We start from the raw sequence: 20,163 nt of genomic DNA on the forward strand, positions 1-20,163 counted from the left end.
TTCAGTTGTCTAACATTTGTAACATTATTTACTCACACTATAAGTATAACTACAGTATGAATAAATATTGTTACAAATACTTGCATTGTTAATTTAGTCACTGCTATTCCATACAATTGAAATTTGGCATAGAATATTATACCAAAAGTTTTTTTGGTTTACGAATCAAGAAAGAAATAAGAATATTGCTTATACTTCAAATTCCAGTAAAATTAAATTTTTTTTTGTTTGTTTTAACCAGAATAAGGTAGGTAAAGTCTGAATTTTAAGTTTTGTTCTTGTTTCATCCATACATTTTTGGATTACTTGTGATCTGGATAAAACATGCTCTACATGGATAAAGTTCAAATTATTGGATTGTTTCTTTCTCTAACCAAAGACTTGGCCAGTTAACTTTATCCAATTTGCAGACTAGCATAACATGATCTTAACTAATATAGGAATCATTAACAAACTCTTCAAACCTGTTACCAGTGCGTTCTCCTACTTCTACACAACAGGTGGCTACACAAGATGACGCTACATGTAGAAGCGTCATCTGGTGGTCGCTGCATGCTAAACACGGTTACTCCGGACACACACATTTGCTTGAACCAGTTTGTTTGCTCTGCTTGGAAGTACATTCATGCTCACGATCGCTGGATGCTGCCATGTAGGATGCACCCTAAGGATCATGTCATATACCTTCTGAAGATATGTGAAGCAAGCTTCACATATCTTGAAAAGGCATATGATCATCATTTTTTTTTTTATATTCCCAAGATTTCTAAAACACTTGTTGGAGAATAAAGATTTTGTTTGTATTACTTTTGACAAATCAAAAACCACATTGCTCATATTAGAATGATGCCTTGACTATCTATCTGTATCTCCTTTTTAAGCACTTACTTGTTAGTATAGATCTTTCTACAGAGACTGAGCAGAGATTTTCAATGGTTAAAGCATTCACTCATTTTTTTTCTTTAAGGTGAGGTTTATAATCCCAGTCTATCATTTCTTTGATGTTTTTCTAGAAGCCAATGCTATCTGACAAGATATACAAGTTAACCAAGATATGCATGCCATCAGCATTCAAGGCTTTTGATTTTAACATTATAGATTGGATTTCATTATCACTTTTTCTTCCCAGATATAAGTGATTTTATTGCCTTTCTGATGTCTATCATGGTAAGACTCCATACCAAAACATGCTCTACCCATGTCAGTCACTGAAGCTTCTACTGGGTTTAAGAGATCATTAATCTTTCCATCTGTTGATAATGTCTTTATCATGAGTAAGGAACACTTTTTTGTTGAGTGAGAAGTATTCTTTTTTCTCCCATGAAAGTCACAGATGGCCTGCCAGAATACTTTATTTACATTTGTACAGTCTAATTTCATTTTTCTGCTAAACAATTTCTTTGATAATTTTTCAATCTGCTACAGCTTTTTATATGCATACATACATATGTACTTGGAACCTTTTTTGCATCTTGATACATTAGCTTTATAGACCTTGAACTTAGCCAAGTAATCCCTCTTCTTTCAGCAAAGTAGGAATATAACCATTAATCTGTACTTTCATCAGGATGTCGATTAGCAAAAATTTTCTATGGTAAAAGAACTAAAAGTATAATAATTATTTATTGATATATGATTTGTTATTTTACTAATAAATAGATATTTATTTTATTGGTTTAACAAAATACTTGCAACATTAAAATTAAGTATGAAGTATGTTAGATAATTAGTTTTTTATTGAATTATATAGATTTTTATGCAATTTATTTTTCTTCATTACCTTAAAAAAGTCTTTTATGTTACAGTATTTCCTGTAACATTGGAGCAATTTTTAAGAATATTTTCAATTTTTTTTATTACTAATTTTTAGTATGAGATAATTTATTTTATTTTTATTTACTTGCAGTTTATAAGTTTTAATTATACCAAAATATGCTTTACTAGAGAATTCTTCTTTAAAACATATTTTTGCATTGTTTTTTCTTGTAAATAGACTTAATTTGCAGATTTTTTAATTTTATTTTTATCTCGATTGAAACCACTAATTCGAAACAATAAAACAGATTATTTTCAACGTAATCAGCTAAACTTTTCTATTATCATATATAAATTTACATATTTTTGTTTCTTTTGATAGCATAAACAAAATTTTCAGACGTTTTTATTAAAAAACAAAAACTGCAAATGTGATGTATATAGGTCACTCACTTCTCATTTACAAGATTTTAAAATTAAATTTTGATAGCTATAATATAATATCTATAACAAATTTCAAGTTAATTAATTATTATAAGTTATAAGATGTACTTAATCTTTAATTTACACCATACTTCAATAACATGATTTCAATTTAATATAATTGAAAAAATATGAAAAAATTTTATTTTGCATTATATATGTATATATAGAAATAAGCTTTCGTTTAACATATTTTAAAATTTTAATTAATTTTCTGAAGATAAAGTCTTTCCCGGAACATGGGACCACCACTTTGTCTTCAGAAAATTAATTAAACATAATTATCGCCATCAGACGAAAATTAACAAATATAATTTTAAAATATCGTCGCCAGGGGGTAGCTTTTTTCATCTACATTTTACCAGCGCCTGTTTCGTTGTAGATAAAAGCCGAACCAACTGCAAGAAGGCATGATGGAGAATAGAAGACGTCCGTACTTTACCAGTTCCTGCTTCTTTACAAATGTTAATATTTTTAATTAGATATATGTTTGTGTTTTTAAAGGACTGTTTGGCGGCCAGTAGCCTAAAAGGAAAGGTCAGTCGCCAAAAGTGTAATGTTTGGAACTTAAAAATGGTGGTCCCATGTTCCGGGAAAGGACTTTGTCTTCAGAAAATTAATTAAACATAATTATCGCCATCGGACGAAAATTAACAAATATTTTAAAATATTTTTCAGTATTTTATTTTAAAATTAAGTATTTTCATTGATAAAATTAATGTTTAGATCTAAGCATACTATTTTAACATTGCAGTTGCATTGCAACTGTTTTTAACTTGTGTTCAGAAAGATAAGATTCCCCATTTTTTACTTATCTTGGCTTCACATTGATAAATGAATTTAAAAACAAACTGGGACTGTAGACGTTAGTAATAAAAGTGATGTAAGATTTTTTAACTTAAAAAAGTTTTTTTATCAACCAGTAACACAAAAAACCTTTCACACTTTGTTTCTAGCGGTTTAATCACTAAGTACAAACAATGAAGTCACTAGTAAGAAGAAACCTTTATAAACAGTGACGTCATTTAAATATCTGCTAACTGATGTTTCAACCGACCTTATTGTACCTGAAGAAGGCCAATCAAAACGGCCGAAAACATTTGTACTTAGTGATTAAACCGCTAGAAACAAAGTGTGAAAGGTTTTTTGTGTTACTGATTTTAAGTAGTTCTAGCTTTGAGTGCAGAGAATTTTTTATCAACAATTGCAGATTTAAAAAATTTTGTTTTTATTAATTTTATATTATATGTTTTTGTGTTAATAAAGCTTTAGACTGCTCCATACACATAAATTATATATAAATGATAAAATTAAATTCTTTATTTTATATAGATTAATCAAAACTAAAAGTTTAGAATAGGCTATATTTATTCATTTACTATATAAATGTCAGTCTCAATTTACATTATGTTTATTTACTTGAAACCAATGTACTGTGTAAATTGAGAGTTAAGAATGTGTTATAATAATACAGTGGGAATCCATTTTATGAATACTCTATACAAGAACTTGATACAACAAACTGTGTTATTTTATCTTTCCTTTCTATTTATGAGATGAAATATTTGATATAATGAGTGCTAATTAATACTTACAAGAATAAAACATTCTAATCATGAATATTACAAGATTGAAATTCTGACATATTCCAATTGGCTAGTTCATAAGTTCTTGCTCCATTTTCACTGTTTCATTCATGTTATGTATTAATTTGTTAGTATTAGTTGTATAGTTTAGCACATCTCTATATCATAAATTCTATCACTGTTTACGATTTTATTTTACTCTATTTTATTCTTCTTCTTCTGTTTATGGGGTTTATGGAGGTTGCAGCTGCAACTCGGCTTTTCCTTCGAAGAGCACCGCCTGGTGACTAGGCAAAACATCTAGTGTTATGTATGTATTTTTCAAGAGTGAGATGTGGGTGTGAGGGTTGATCCCTGCATTCAGCCAGTGTAGTTGGTCCAGAGTATGTACCAGATTTAGGTCTAGTGAAAGGGTGCGATTCAAGTCCCTGCGAGCCACTGCGAACGCTGGGCATACCAGCCAAAAGTGGACAGTAGTCTCCTCTGCACCGCAGTGTTGGCAGTCCGGCGATTGGAGTAGGTTCCAAGAGTGCAAAAAGAAGTTCAGTGGGGCCGTGTTTGTTCTCGGCCTGGCCAGCAGTGGCTTCACACTTCGCGAAGAAGCAAGGTGGTATGGCCAGGGTGCAAATGGGCGGAGATAGGCTCTCCCCTTAAGCCTGTGGGATTCTGACCAGGATTCCGTGATGGTGTGAATTAGGTTATCCCGATAGAGGTGATGAATCTCTTTCGGCGTTAAGGACTGTCTCCATGAGCCTGTGAGTTGGGTATGACTAGCGGTCTTGTCGGCTTCCTCATTGATCGGGATGCCCGAGTGATCGGGGGTCCAAATGAGTTCCAGTGGGACTGGGAATGTACTGCCTGCTGCCGCTAAGTCCAAGATGATCTCCAATGATGTGAGTGATACGTTGGCATTGGCCAGCAACATTGCTCAGCTATCCGTAAAAATGGCAGTTGGCCTGTCTTTTGGGGCGCTGAACTTGATCACTCTCTGAATGCCAATTGCTTCGGCGATAAAGACACTACTGGCGTTGTGTAGCTGCCAAGTCTCTCAGATACACTCTATTTTATTTATTTATTTATTACATTAAATTTGGTGATGTCTCACGGACAATATTTGCCACCCCTATTACAATCTCAATTAATTAAAAAAACAATATGTGGTAAAACCAAAGTGAAAAAAAAAAATGTGAGAATAATAAAACAAATATTTTAAAAAATTATTTGGAGTATAGTATTTTTTTACAATCGTTTTAAATTTATAAAAGTCAAGGAACATTTGTCTTCAATTTTGATAGCAGTTTTTTGTTAGCAGTAGAAGAAAGATCTAATTGTTACATTGAGGCGGCAGTAGGGCATATGAATAAAGGTTGATAATCTGCTATTGAATGTAAGAATATGAATAACGGTATGATGAGCAGGAAGAAGACTGTTAAAATATTTGTATGTATAGATACATGTATATATATATATTTTATCGGGGTTTATATATGTTATATGGGGTATTTTAAGGTTTTATATTAGTATATAAGTGGTATTTTATTATATATAGTTTTTATTTATATTGTTTTTATGCTTTTATATATATATATTTTATTTACAGGTAGTTGGAATGGTTATTTACAGGTTATTTACAGGTAGTAGAATGGAAAAGGGTTCCCCTCCTGCTCGGGGAAGGCACGTGGTATGGTACCAGCAGTGGTGTCCATAAACATCCTGCTGCACTTCTAACTACTTATATGGTGCATACATGGTGTTGGCATGACCATACTATGCCAATAAAAATCTACATAGGTGACCTTATGTGTATGGTGCATAGGACTAGTAGATAGCAGATGGTGTTATAAGTCTAAGGGACTTGCTGGTACGCTCACGCAGGTACAGCAAGGGGTGGCGGTGGGACCTTTGGGACGGGATGTATGTATAGATACGATTGAAATAATATATACATTGGAAGGCTGAGATGGATTTGGACAACATCAGATGAGTTAGTAGATGGCAGATGCAAATATCATATTTATTGAGGGTAAAAAAAAATATTGTTTAGCTCTAGATTAAGTTTATTTAATGCAGATGCAGGAGCCAAAGCCCATAAGGGTAATGGATAATCAATTAAAGATTGAATATTAGTGAAAAAATAGTACAGAATGTGTTTTTATTTGAAATGTTTTTAAAGTTTTGCTGAAACATTTCATAACAGATGGATATCTTTTTGATTAGGTTTTCTATATATAGGTTAAAAGAAAGTTTGTTATCGAGTATGATACCGAGATCACAGGCACTGGTTATTAAGAAAAAATTTATTACTGAGAGGATTTCTTACAAGGCTAAAAAACATACTTTTGTTTTGATAGGGTTTATTAAAAGGTTTAGTAATTAAAATGAATTGTTTATATGATTGATATCTTTTTGTAGAGTTATTTTTTTAATGTTATTTGGGAAACTTGGGTAGGATGACTTGATTATGGTGGGTTGAAGTGCAGATTTTGACCATAAAAAATAATGGAAAAGTTTATCCCTATTTATGATATTTTGATTTATATGAAGTTTTCAGGAATGAAGTGTGTTCATAAATCAGGGTTACACTGTATATCATGAAATTCTTTAAAAGTTGGCACCATATCTTAAACTTGTCATGAAATATAAAAGTATAGCTAAATTAAGGGTAACCAAAAACTTTAATAGTCAAGAAACATTTTCAGACTACAGTAGAAACTTGATTTAACATTTTCCAATTTAAAATATTTTTACATTTAATGTATTTTTTACTGGTTCCTTCAAATGTTATTGCAATTGCATTTAGTATCTTTCAATTTTGCATATTTTTGGGGTTTAATGTTTCAAAAACTTAATCTCCAGATATAAAGTTTTACCTCAAATGTTTTTTTTTTTTTAAATATGTATTTCATAATTCGGATGGTCAGGAATGTTTTAATAATTCAGTGAATTATTGAGCTCATTTGACTACCTTATGATAGTAAGAGAACATTTTTTAAAGTTTTTACTCCTTGGCAGCTATTTCTGTACTTGGAAACCATATTGGATATTATGGCAACATATATAAAAAAATCAATAGAAAATCTTTATCTCTCAAGGAATTAAAAGAGATTCTCTATGAAGTCAACAATGATATTGGATCTTGTGTCAACTTGGCAAAGAAACTCAACATTAAAGTAACAACTCTACATAGTATAGTAATAAGCAGGGATAGCATTGAAAAGACAGCAAGAGAGTGCAGAATTGGTGTGAAGAACTGAAAACAAATCAAAGCAAGTTTATATTTGGAACTGGAAGAATGTTTGATGCAATGGTTTGATTAACAGTGTGCAATCCTCATCCTGATAAATGGCCAACTATATTCCTATTCTACAACACCAAGACAAAAGTATTAAACCATCCCCAATTGAAATGTAACACACAATTTTTTTTAAGCCTAAATACACTAAGTGAAAACAAGTAAAAAAAAAATATAATACACAATGATTCAATAATGTCTACAGAGATTTTTTCAATATTTTAATGCATTGCTTGTTGCATGTTTCCTTACAAAAAAATGAAAAGCAAAAACAAATCAAAGACAGTTATTAGATCTTCCTAAGTAAAGATTTAATTATTAAACCATCTTGTCTAAAATCTGGTTGGACTTCCTTTTGCTTTCAAAACAGCCTTGATCTGTAGTGGCGTTTGTTGAATTAAATGTTGGCATATTTCAGGAGATATTTCAGACCAGTATTATTAAATTCATTTTTCAATTCCTTTTTAGTACAGCAGCAGCTTTTCTGACTCTTTTTCTTCAAAATACCCTGTAGGTTTTCAATTGGGTTAAGGTCAGGGCTATTTGTAGGTCAGTCCAAACACGAAATATGATTAGCATGCATCCAGGATGTTACACTGCCACATCTGTGACATGAAATTTAAAAATGAATGTCTCTGGAAGGGTATGAAATTTGCATTATCTGTGATAATATGGGGGTGCTTGTCATATATGAGAGGAAAAATGTCCATCTATAATGGAACAGTAAATGCTGAAGCATACATTGATATTTTAAACAATAAATTACTTCCTACACTTGAAGAACAATTTGGGGATAATTAATTTATATGAAATATAATCCTCACAAAGTGTAAACTGTGACATAATATTATTATCAATTGTACAGCTGGAGAAATGATTAGTGTTTCTCCAGAAACAGTTTAACATTGGAAGGAAAATGTTTTGCTATGATTCATTGCAGGATATGAAAATAAAAAAGATATTCTTAATAGAGATGAAACAAGACTGTTTTACAACATACTTCCAAGCAAAACCATTGCACATTGCAATGAAAAGAGTCATGGTGGTAAGAGAAGCAAGAAAGATGAAATTACTGACTGCTCTTGTTCATAGGAAAGAACAAGAAGACCTGATGCTTCAAAAATATCCATGCATTGCTGACAAATTACACTTTTAACTGGAAAGCATGAATGAAAAGTGAACTTGGAATTATTCTAGAATTATTTGTTCTTGATGTAAAAATAAGTCACAAGAACAGGGAAATTTTGCTGTTCATTGATCAGTGTCCTGCACATCTGAATTTTGCTCAATTGAAAAGCATATAAATGGAATTTTTCTCTCTAAATTGCACAAGAGAACTACAGCCCTTGGATTTAGGCAATATCTATTCTTTCAAACAATGATATAGAAAATGAATTGTGAAGGAATTAGTAACACTTATTGAACTAGCGTGGATCATTGTTGCTGATAACTTGAAATTAAATATCTTCAATACTGTTTGTATTCTCCAAGATGCATGGAATTTTATGATGCTTAAATCATTGAAAACTCAAGAAGGTAGGATTTTTCAACACATAATCTCAGTATCTGGCATTGAATTAGTTGTCAACAATAAAGACATTGAAGATGATGATGAAGATTGGAAAATTGCCACTAGTGAAAATGCAATTGCACTTTCATATTATACAATATTTTTAGATAACATACATGTGAATTGTAAGAAATTGAGGACGTACAAAATAATGGAGTAAATCATGACAACTCATGTAGATGTTGAAAAAGTAGAGAATGATGGATTGCCAGTTCTGCAATTCAGTGATGCTGTCAATGCTTTTTAGTGTGTTTGCCACAATTGTGGAGATGATATTAACAAAAGTTTGTTTTTTATGTTTCAATCTTAGAAACTGCAGTAATAAAGACACACTAAATCGTCAACAGGAAACAAATATGTTACTTTCAAAAACTAACTTAACAGTTTATTATAGACATGTAAAAGATGTCTAGAAGTTTAATTGTTTTACATTATATTGTAACTTATGAAATAAAGGCTTTCAGGGAAGCATTTATAATGGTAATATGTGTTTTTTCTTCATTCTGAATGCATATACACATGAATTTATACGTTCTGGGATGTTTTTTAAGAATGTTTGGATTTTAGGCATTTTGCAATTTAACATGTTTTTCATTGGTTCCTTGAAAAATATTAAATTGAGTTTGTACTGTGCAGTATTTTAGATTGCAAGATGAATCTCCAAGATAATAGAAGAGAATTACAGTTTCTGATGTTTAGACATTTCCTACTAAATTCTACTTCTAAATACTCCTTTTTTTGTTATATTTGCATGGATTGGATATCTTGTATATTTCTAATGGCCTTAGCCTTGCTCAAATAAACAACAGAACTGTCCATCTTGGTGATCAAAGTAGCCCCTAGAAGAGAGGCTACTTAGATCACCATGTTGTTTTTGCTTATGGCCCAATGAAATACATTTATAGGGACTTATTTGATCAAATCCAGCTTTTAAAAAGTTTCATTGCCTTTTACCTCTGCCAAATACTTTGCTTTATTACATTATTCATCTTCTGAATGCAATATAGTGACTTTTTTGGCAAATGTAAGTATATTTTATTACAAGAATCCATATTAATTTTCTGAAAGAAAAAGTAGTTTCTGTATAACTTAAATTGTACTGTACCTATTTTGTGGATTCACAGATGTCACCTTCCCAATGAAATGACAGACAACCCATTTTCTGAAGAGTCAGATGATGATTCAGTCATCAATACTAGCTTCATTTGTTTATTCTCTCATATTTGGTACTGGTATTTCTCTTCCACCCACTTCCGGGTCTTCATCAGAAGCATTGGTGGTGGGCTGATATTACTAGTACTGGGAGTGATTAAGCATGTTCTTCATCATTCATGGTACTAGTGGTATCAACATTGTCATTTTCAGCAACACTTTCTACAGGATTCTGTGAAATTCTTCATTTTTATCTTTTCTGGTGATATTGATTCTAATATCTTCACTCATTGGGTTGTTGTATGTGATACTTTGCCCTGGTTTTACATTGTTCAATTTCTGCCATTTCCTCCTAACAGACTCTCCATATCATCCATCTCTGAATGTCCTCATTGCTGAAATAACTGCATGCAAAATATATTATAATTATTTCTGTGTATGTTTGTTTCCATTTAGAATGTAATGCAGAATGAGTGTTTGGTCAAGACGGTAGATGCCATATGTCTATGACTGCATCCAAATCCTGTAATCTATATGTTGTTGCATATGTTTGGGAGTATGCATTCAGCTTTTACTTCCAGACTATGACAGATGCTTTTGTTTACACCACGGCTCTGAGAAAATATTTTCTGTCTCCTTTTGATGTATCTATAGAAAAAGTTTTCAAAGATGAAAAGATATAAAAGTAATTTCAGTTATTAGCTAATTAATGACTATTAAGACAAAACAAACTATATCTTTTTTTATAGAGAGAATTTTCAATTTATAAACATTTTTGAAAGAACATATTATACAAATCAAAAAAGAATTTGTTTTAATGCATAATAATAACAATAAAGCAATATATTATTCAAGAACAAAGTTAATTTAATAATATACACTTTAAACCAATATACTTGTCAAAATTTGCATGTATGCATCAAACTATCATCATGACAGCAGACAAAGTTTTTGATTGAAATGTTCAAAACATTTCAATCAAAAACTTTTTATAAAAATTATTATCTGAAGTTTGAGAAAAATTCTCCAAAATGTTTATGAATTAATGATTAATAATCTATTGTCTAAGTATTAACTTAAAGGAATTTAAAGATAGATTTCCAAAATTATGTTATAGTTTACTTTTTAAACAATAAATATTGAATAAGAAGTATAAATAACAGTTACAAATTTCTTGTTTACAAATAAAATAATTTCATTAATAGTATTTTTTAAAAAAATGTTTTTTTTTTTCTTTAAGGAACTTATGGAACCGTCTTCAAAGCTAAAAATAGAGAAACACAAGAAATCGTGGCATTGAAGAGAGTTAGACTAGATGATGATGATGAGGTAAATAGCAATTTTTTTTTCTTACCTGGTTAAAATTATAACTTTTTATATTTTTATAAATTTTAAAATTTTCCATAAGTATAATTTTGGTTGATATTTTATACATTTTTCTAATACATATATATATATATATATATATAATATTTCAATAAAAAAATGAAAACACTTTTAATTTTTAAAATTAAAAGTAGTTTTATTTTAGGCAATTTTATCTCCTTCAGAAATGCTTATACTGTTCTAAAAGTAGAAAATTATATTTAAATAATCAAAACTTTTACTAAAATACAAATTTATACAAATCCATACAGATTAAAACATGAAAACTTGGCAATGGCCTTTTGAAAGGTTTTACATTAAAATTTACACTGGTTAGTAAGGGTTTGAATTATTTGATATACTTTCTTTTGATATTCTGTTTTACGGCTGGATGACTGAGCAGTCAAGGTGGCAGCCTACTGCTCTGGGGGACCTGGGATTGAATCCAGATGGGTTGAAAAATCCCCAGGAATTTTTCGGGATGTGGTTTGACTGGATATGTCAGGCCCTGTCTTTCACTACCCAGCTTCCCCATTGTGAGCCTGGCTGAACCCATAATGGGCTTGCTAAGTGCCCACAGGATGGAAAGAATAAAAAAAAAAAGATATTTTGTTTATGATTTGTGTAGAATTATTTATTTAAATAGTAGGTGATGTATATTCAAAAAATAACCTAAAAGCTTTGTACAATTAAAAAAGATATTTGTTCCATTAGAGCATTTTACAAGTGTTTTTTGATACATTATTTATTCAGAGATTGTTTTATAAATATAAATGTTTATTTAGATAATATTATATATATATATATATATATCAAAGTCCACATGAATTGCTAAAGGTAACGGTAAATAAATTTTGATGTTGACTGATTAAAAAGGATTGAAAAGAGTGAAATATTTAATAATCAGATCTAAATACATTTTGATTTTCTACTTACCATATTTACTCACATATAAGATGAGGTTTTTATTCATTTCTCACTGCTTCAAAAACCTAGGTCATCCTATACATGCAAATGAAGGATTCTTTGCGTTTTTACAATAAGTTTAGTGAACCATGTATTTGCAGTTTTTACCTAATGCTCACCCTCTGGTGTCTAAAAACAAAAGTATTTTATCTGGGTCGTTTGAATCATTTTTGTGTGTTGTTAGGAGTAAAGACGAATAGTAATAGGAAAAGCAAAGCTTTTGAATTGAATGACAAATTGAAATTCCAAAATCACATGGGAGCCCAATATACATTTTAATCCATTCCCGTGTGAAAACAGATGATTATTCAGAAATCAGAATTTGGAGAAACTCATAAGTGCAATCAACAGAGAGTGGATTTAACTGTTAAGGATTGGCAAAAAAGGTTCCCGATTATCCAGCTTTACGTGAACAAATTATGTTGTCGATTTTACAAGATTTTTTCTTATTAAAGTTTAAATGGCAATAACTTTTGCGAGATAATGTGTGCATTTACGTGCATTTGATATTTTATTTGTGATTAAACAAAATAAAATTAGAATTGTGTTAATAAATTTAATTTTCTTTATTTTGATCTTTAAAGTCGCACCTTATCCTATATGTGAGATTGTCTTATACACAAGTAAATATGGTAAATAGTGAGGAATAGATGTTCACTTTGTACATGATTTTATTTATTTTACATTCTGATTGATCTTCAAAATCTTATTATAATATGTTATATACTTTTAATAATTTTTAAAGCTTTTCTGAAAAAATTCTTAGCAGTCAAAGCAAAATAAATAGTTTTATAAAAAATATTTATTATTCTGTTCAGGGAGTTCCAAGTTCTGCATTAAGAGAAATATGTTTGCTGAAGGAGTTAAAACACAAGAATATTGTGAGGTAAAAAATTTACTTTATCCAATATTATTTTATCTAACTATTAATTTTAAAAATCTATATTCTGTAAGTTTTTATGAAGTACAATGACATAATATTTGTCATAAAAATAATTTTTAATGTATTAATAGAAATACAATGGAATCTGCTTATTATAATTATTTGGGACTTGCAGCTTTATAACAATAACTAGCTGATAACATTAAACAGAGGATAAAAAATTTTATTGAACTAAATTTATTACAATTATAGTATAAATGTGTACAATTTATATTCATCACAAACTGTACACTTATTACAACATTACACATTCATGTGTGCTATATTTCTTATAAACAACTGTTTTTGTCATAACAGATTACAAAATTAAACTACAGAAATTGCAAAAGTATTCATCCTGAAAGATACACTGTAAGTAAAAATCTACAATATGTGTATTTTCTGAGGATTAATGTCTTGTCCTTACAGCTTAGTATGTATGATAAAAGGTATGCTTTAGTTAAAAGTCAGTTTTAAAGAAAAGATCTATTTATTATGGGTTAATGTTACCTTAGGTAGCCAAGATGGCAGTTTGTTTCTAATTCCAGCAAGGAAACAGTGGGATGCATGTTCTAACCTAACCTAACCTATTCTAATAAATTACCATAATTATTAGCAACCAAATTATTAGAATAGGTTAGGTTAGGTTAGAACGTGCATCCCACTGCTTCCTTGCTGGAATTAGAGACGAGCCACCATCTTGGCTACCTAAGGTAACATTAACCTTATTATGAATTTTCTTTGCCCCAAGTATAATTATCACAATTGATAACAATAGCTGAAGTTTGATTATAATAGGAGGATTATTTTTAACTAATTTTATATAAAATGTCTTGGGACTGACTGTTTATGTAAATGATTTTTTAATGACTGTTTATGATAACAATAGCCAATTGATAATATTAACCAGATTCCACTGTATTTTCAAATAGGATTGTAACTTTTAACAAGATGAGAAAATTACTTTAAGCTCTTATTGTTAATCATTGAAAGAATTAAGAAGAAATGTTATTAATTTAAATCTTAAAGTGTAATGTATAAAAATTATAAAAATATTTTAAATATGTTTTAAATATATTTATATTGTAAAAATTTTAAATTATTAATTTTATAATAAGCTAAAAATGAAAACACTTAAAATCTTTAATAATATAATGCTGTCCACTTATTAATGCATTCCATAAAATTAACACTAAGATATAAGACAAAAATTTATTCTAGTTAGAATTTTTAAGAATTTGCATCTTAAATTTTTACTGATAGCCTAAGAGTATACTAATACTAATTTTGCTAAAAATAAAAAAAATAAATGTATACAAAAATTTATCAGTATTACATCTAAAAAGAGTTTAGATATTTTCATGAAAAAATGAAGCAAAAAAATTATCCTGGTATTAAGAAATTTATTTTAAAAAAGAAAACTAATTGCTTAACCACTCTAGTGTTTAGTTATCTAATAAATTCTGTTTCATTGAAAATATCAGTTTTTGAAGATTGTCTAGATTAAGATTTTTCCATATTTAGATGATTGTACTTAAGCTTTTCCATCAAAGATATTTGCCTTCCATTTGTATAGATGGAGCATACCGTAAAGCCAATATTTAAGTTCAGACTATTAGTTTCTCAGTTTACAAACATAATATTTCTTCTGTGAACCAAGTTTTCAATGATCTTGATGTGAGTGGATATTTTAGCTTGTTGAAAGATTGTTTCTGCTATTTTTAAATTATGCTAATTGTTCCAAATTAACTTTGAATATTTCTTGGTATTCTTTAGACTTCATACATGGTGGAAAAATGTTATGTTACTTTTCTTTAACACTAATTGCATTACAAATTATTATACTTTGAAAGTGTTTCAATAATCATTTCATACCATCAACGTCTAAAACCATTTGGATTATCCATCCAAATGGTTTTAGACATTGATGGTATGAAATGATTATTAGATTATTAGAGGGCATGAAATGATTATTAGGGTTTAGATGTTAGATCCAAATTAAATTCTTCTTTGGTCCAAAAAAAAAAAAAAAGTTTTACTCTAGTCTGAATCCTAAGTTTGCCTTGCCCTTAGCCCATCTCAACACTTACTAATATACTTTTGTTTAAGCTGAGGCTAACTCTTGTATTTGTATAGTTGATATTTTCATTCTTGTTATGAGTTTTAAGTCTGTTTTTCTAGAAGGGAGTCTTAGCATTACTTTTATTTTTCTGTGACAAGTTTTCATTTGTATCCAAATGAAAAATCTTGTTCTGAGTGTGATGTCAAATTTTTCTGTTTTTTTACTTCTGTCTTTCAGTCTCATTTCAAATCTATTTTATGAACTATACTATAATGTATCTGTTATGACTTAATCACCTTTCATTTTTCATAAAATTGATACCTTCTTTATGCCTAGCCAAAATTTGTTCCTTTTCTAAATTGATGAGATTCTTTTGCTCATTTTTACAAACTAAATTATATGACTTAACACTAGATGTATACATTAAATATTAACTTACTAATACACAAATTTAGATGTGTGATTGATTTCAACTCTACAAATTAGGACTAAACATCATAATTTCTCACAATTTGAATGGTTAAATTCTATTTATTGCCAAAATTACAATATTAATTATGTATAATTTTATCATTGCTATTTTAAGCAAATTATAGCATGTTATATAGTTTTTATGTAAATTGTTTTAGCTGGAATTAAACAAACCACATTTTGAATATCAGAATAATTTTTTTTCTTGTATTTAATAGAAATGCATATAGTCATTCCCTGACAAATGCAAGAGATACCTTTCAGACTTCTGCAAGATAACTTTTGATGCAAGTTGGAAATAACTAATAAAATGTTGCTTCTACATATGTATCTCTGATACTTCAAAATTACAAAAACTACATAATGTCCTGGAAAAAAAAGGAAGAAAAATAGCTACATAGCCAAACGATTGCCTTAAATACTTGGGCTATAAATCTGCTAAGCTTAGCAGATTTATAGCCCAAGTATTTAAGGCGATCGTTTGGCTATGTATCTATATATATATATCGGGTTTTGGGTTGTTTAATATAAAAAATAGCTATATATCATAAAAGTTAAAAATCTTAGAGATAGTAGCGAAGCAGAGTAGCACATAAGAAAAGAAAGTCTATTGTTAACATTTGACTGTTTTTGTAAATGCTTATTATTTTAATATGCTGATCCAAATCAATGATATTTTTATAAAATTCTGAAATTACATAACTTAGTTTATATAAGTCAAAAACTAATTATATTCTTACTATAGACTGTAAAAGAAAAAGAAATTTTTCTTATTTGTCTTTTTCAAATTATTCAATGTTTAAATTTTTATTCATATATTAAAATAGAATTTTCATGATTATTATGCAGTGGAACTTCGCTTAACGAGCATAATTCGTTCCAGAGTCTTACTCTTAATGCGAAACACTTGTTAAGTGAAACAATTTTTCCCATAGAAATTAATGTAAAATACAATAATGCATTCCACGCTGAAAAATATACTCAAATATTTTATGTATAATGTTTATTCAAAGAAAATTATACAATAAACATTATTAAGGAGCATGAATCATCATCTTTTCTTCTAGCGCGGAATGAACCAATCTGAAATGCAAATTCAATTTGCAGAAAACGAAAAAAATCACAGATAATATGTTTGATAAACACACCAAATGATATGCCAAATTCTTGGGCTTTGTAAAGGCTATACTTAAATAATAGAAATTAATTAATCTGACTACAGGTAGGCAGTTATGCTTCCATCTCATATTAAATTTAATAATTATAAATAAATAATTTTTAATTCAGACGTTTCTAAAATTTAATTTGGAATTGGTCATTAAATTTAATACGAGATGGCAGTATAACAGCCTACTTCTAGTCAAATTAATTAATTTCTAATATTTAATTATAGCCTTTATGTAGCCCAAGAATTTGGCATATTGTCTGGCATGTTTATTATATAACGGGCTATGGTTGTTGGTGTTTATACGTAATATGTGTTGGAAAAAGTTTGGAAAAATGTGTGATCATAAGCAACACTAAGATGCTAGCTGAACGAGTGCTACATGGAGCATGCGGGAGCACAATCAGGGACTTCCTCTCTCCTAGCCACTCATTATGAGAAAATCTGCTTATTAAGCGAGTCATTTTTTCACAATTTATTTTGCTCGTTAAGCGAGGTTCCACTGTATATTTCATTTTAGAAAATTGTTATTTGGCTTTGGAATCATTTATGTATTTTCAGAAATTTAATGAAAATTATTCAAATTGGCAATTATTACTTGAAATTTTCATTCATTAACTGTAGTTTTTTATGTTGTTTAAATGGAAAAATTCTTTGGAACAAAGAAATTTTTTCCATTCAGGCAGGTTTCCCATTTCATTCAGGTTCTGTTTTGGATAAGTTACGATATTTAATTATCATCCTATCAGTTAAGTGACTCGAATAAGTATTAAAAATGTTAAAACTGTTTAATTATCTACTTATTTGTCTACAAGTGGAATCTTATATTCTACTACTTTATACACATAATGTTAGGTTCTTCATACCCATTTCCACAATGGACAGGTTTATGGCTTATTGTAGAAATGGGTATGAAGAACCTAATATTATGTGAATAAAGTAGTAGAATATAAGATTCCACTTGTAGACAAATAAGTAAAATCACACCTTCAAGGTATAACAGTTACCATATGACAAATTATGTTCTAAGAACAATTTCAAATGTTGTCAGAAATGAAGATTACATGACAAGGAGACATATGGACACAAGGTTTTTGTTAATATTTGTTTTTGCTGAAATTAACCAGGGGGTGAAATCAAATATTACTGAGAATGGAATGACTTTCTAAGAATTAAGTTCTCAAGAACAAATAATGAATGTGATTCTTAAAAATAATGAAAACAAGGTAACCCAATGCTACCAATTTGTCTTTTATGGATTAATTGGTAACTAACTAGTACCAAATATTTAAAAAAAGTTGATTAACATATTGGTTATTACAGAGATTGAAGTATACAATTAATTAGACTATTAAAATTTTTCAAGAAGCCAGATCACAGAATAACTTGTATTACTATAATGATGAAGTTGTGATGGCAAAGCAAGATGCTAGTTTTTGGTACTTGAATTGGCTTGTTCAAGTACCAAAAAGTTCAAGTTGTGTGAGCTCATAAGGATCACATCCAAGAAGTATTTGAGTACTTAAAACAATTTCTTGGAAACTGAAAACTTTTTCAGTTGAATAGTTCTTGATTCTTGCATTAGAATACATCCATCTTTAGTTGGAATCACTTTGAATTAAGCCTAGTGATAAAATGTTCTTACATATGTAAAAGTGATTTTACTATTAAAAAAAATGAGAAGTTATTTATTGTGGCATTGCCACGATGCTGAGCTGCAATTTTTTAAAAATCTTTTAATTTAAAAAAATTATGTGACTTCCAGTCAAGCTGGAAGTTAGTATGTAGTTAATTGGGGTCTCTGGCCCCCTAAGCCTTCCAAATCTTGTTTTGATTTTAGTAATCTTGCCCCTGTACATCATACTTTTCCTGATAACAACTGAGTCATGCTGGTCACCTATCTAACTCTGTTCTTGAGAAGATTTTGAATTGAAATCATGTGACTTCTGGTCCCGATCATAAGTTCATGTAATTAATTGGGGTCTCAAATCCTTATACGTTTCATATTTGATCTCGATTTTTATCAATCTAACTTCATTCTCTAGATTAACGAAGGACAGGCAGGTGGATGGACAGGTCTGCAATTTGAAAATTGGAGCCCAGTGAATGTAAATGTATGACATTTATCTGATGTAGTTTATAGATTAAAAATAATACGAACACTGAAACCTGCTAAAAATGAATACCTGCCAAACCAGAAAAAATACTTGGTACCATGCAATTCTAGTTTGCACAGATTTTACTGTACTTTGTTTTGAAATTATTTTTAAAAATTAATGTAATTATAATTATAACTCTTTCAGGTTTGTGATTTTAATATTTGTATTGAAAATATTTTTATTTTACTAAGAAATTTTGTGGGTTTTAAGCAATGTTTATTTACTAGAAAGAAAAGCATTAATTAATATTCTATTCATTTTCCTTTAATATTTTTTTAAAATTTTTAAAGTGGAAACAATAATTTTATGTAAATTAATATTTTTTCAATTTAGATTACATGATGTTTTACATAGTGAAAAGAAATTAACATTAGTGTTTGAACATTGTGATCAAGACCTTAAAAAGTACTTTGATAGCTTGAATGGAGAAATTGATCCTGATGTTGTTAAAGTAAGTTTTTAACAAGAAAAATATTTTTATAGATTACATCTTATTTTATTAATTTTTAAAATTAAAGTGCTTGTTTACTTTATATAGTGTATTTATTTCAAATAATTTGTTGGTTTTACATCACATTTCATTATTTATTTCATTCATGTCTTTATAAACTTGTTCTTTCTGTACTAAAAACACAATTATTTATTATTATTTTCTAATAGTTCTAAAAGTTAAATCATAAATTCTGAAAATCATGAAAATTTGTAACAAAATAAATTTTTTAAAACATCAAATTTTATTAAACTAACATAAACAACTTTTGAAGAAAATTTAGACATTTAATATGTAAGCACTATTATCTTTACTTTTTTCATAATGTGTGTTATTAACTGTAGTTAGATGGTCTTTGGATTATTTTTACTGTTAACAATAAATTGGTTATGGCTTCCTAAGATACACATCATACAAGATATGCAGCTTTAAAGGATTAATGAAGTATTCATCAACATATCTCATTTTATATCTTAAAAATTTTTTATTATTGATGGCATTTTATCTCATACAATTTTATTTTTGTTACTGAATTTAAGCATCTCAGTTTATTCAAAACTAAACTTACAAATTTATTACATATTATAACAACAACATTAAAATAAAAAACATAATTCTTAAGCTAGTAAATCCAAGTAATGATGCAATCTATAACAACTTCAAAACAAGAAGGGGAAAAAAAACCAAAGACAAGGATACTCAAGGATACACTTGCAAGGATACCA

The 20,163-nt window shown here is 28.9% G+C and overlaps 1 protein-coding gene across 1 annotated transcript in view; it reads left to right on the top strand.

Annotated features, from left to right (window-relative positions):
* Positions 1-20,163, top strand: part of Cdk5 (Cyclin-dependent kinase 5) — a 65,803-nt gene that overhangs the window by 4,121 nt on the left and 41,519 nt on the right. Inside the window, exons 2-4 of the mRNA XM_067282438.1 lie at positions 11,079-11,167; positions 12,988-13,055; positions 19,282-19,399. Of these exons, the coding sequence (XP_067138539.1) occupies positions 11,079-11,167; positions 12,988-13,055; positions 19,282-19,399 (275 nt within the window). The remainder of the gene's footprint in view (positions 1-11,078; positions 11,168-12,987; positions 13,056-19,281; positions 19,400-20,163) is intronic.

This window comes from Centruroides vittatus, unplaced genomic scaffold, assembly GCF_030686945.1.
Source record: "Centruroides vittatus isolate TY-2023 unplaced genomic scaffold, ASM3068694v2 contig_955, whole genome shotgun sequence".
Lineage (NCBI taxonomy): Eukaryota > Metazoa > Arthropoda > Arachnida > Scorpiones > Buthidae > Centruroides > Centruroides vittatus.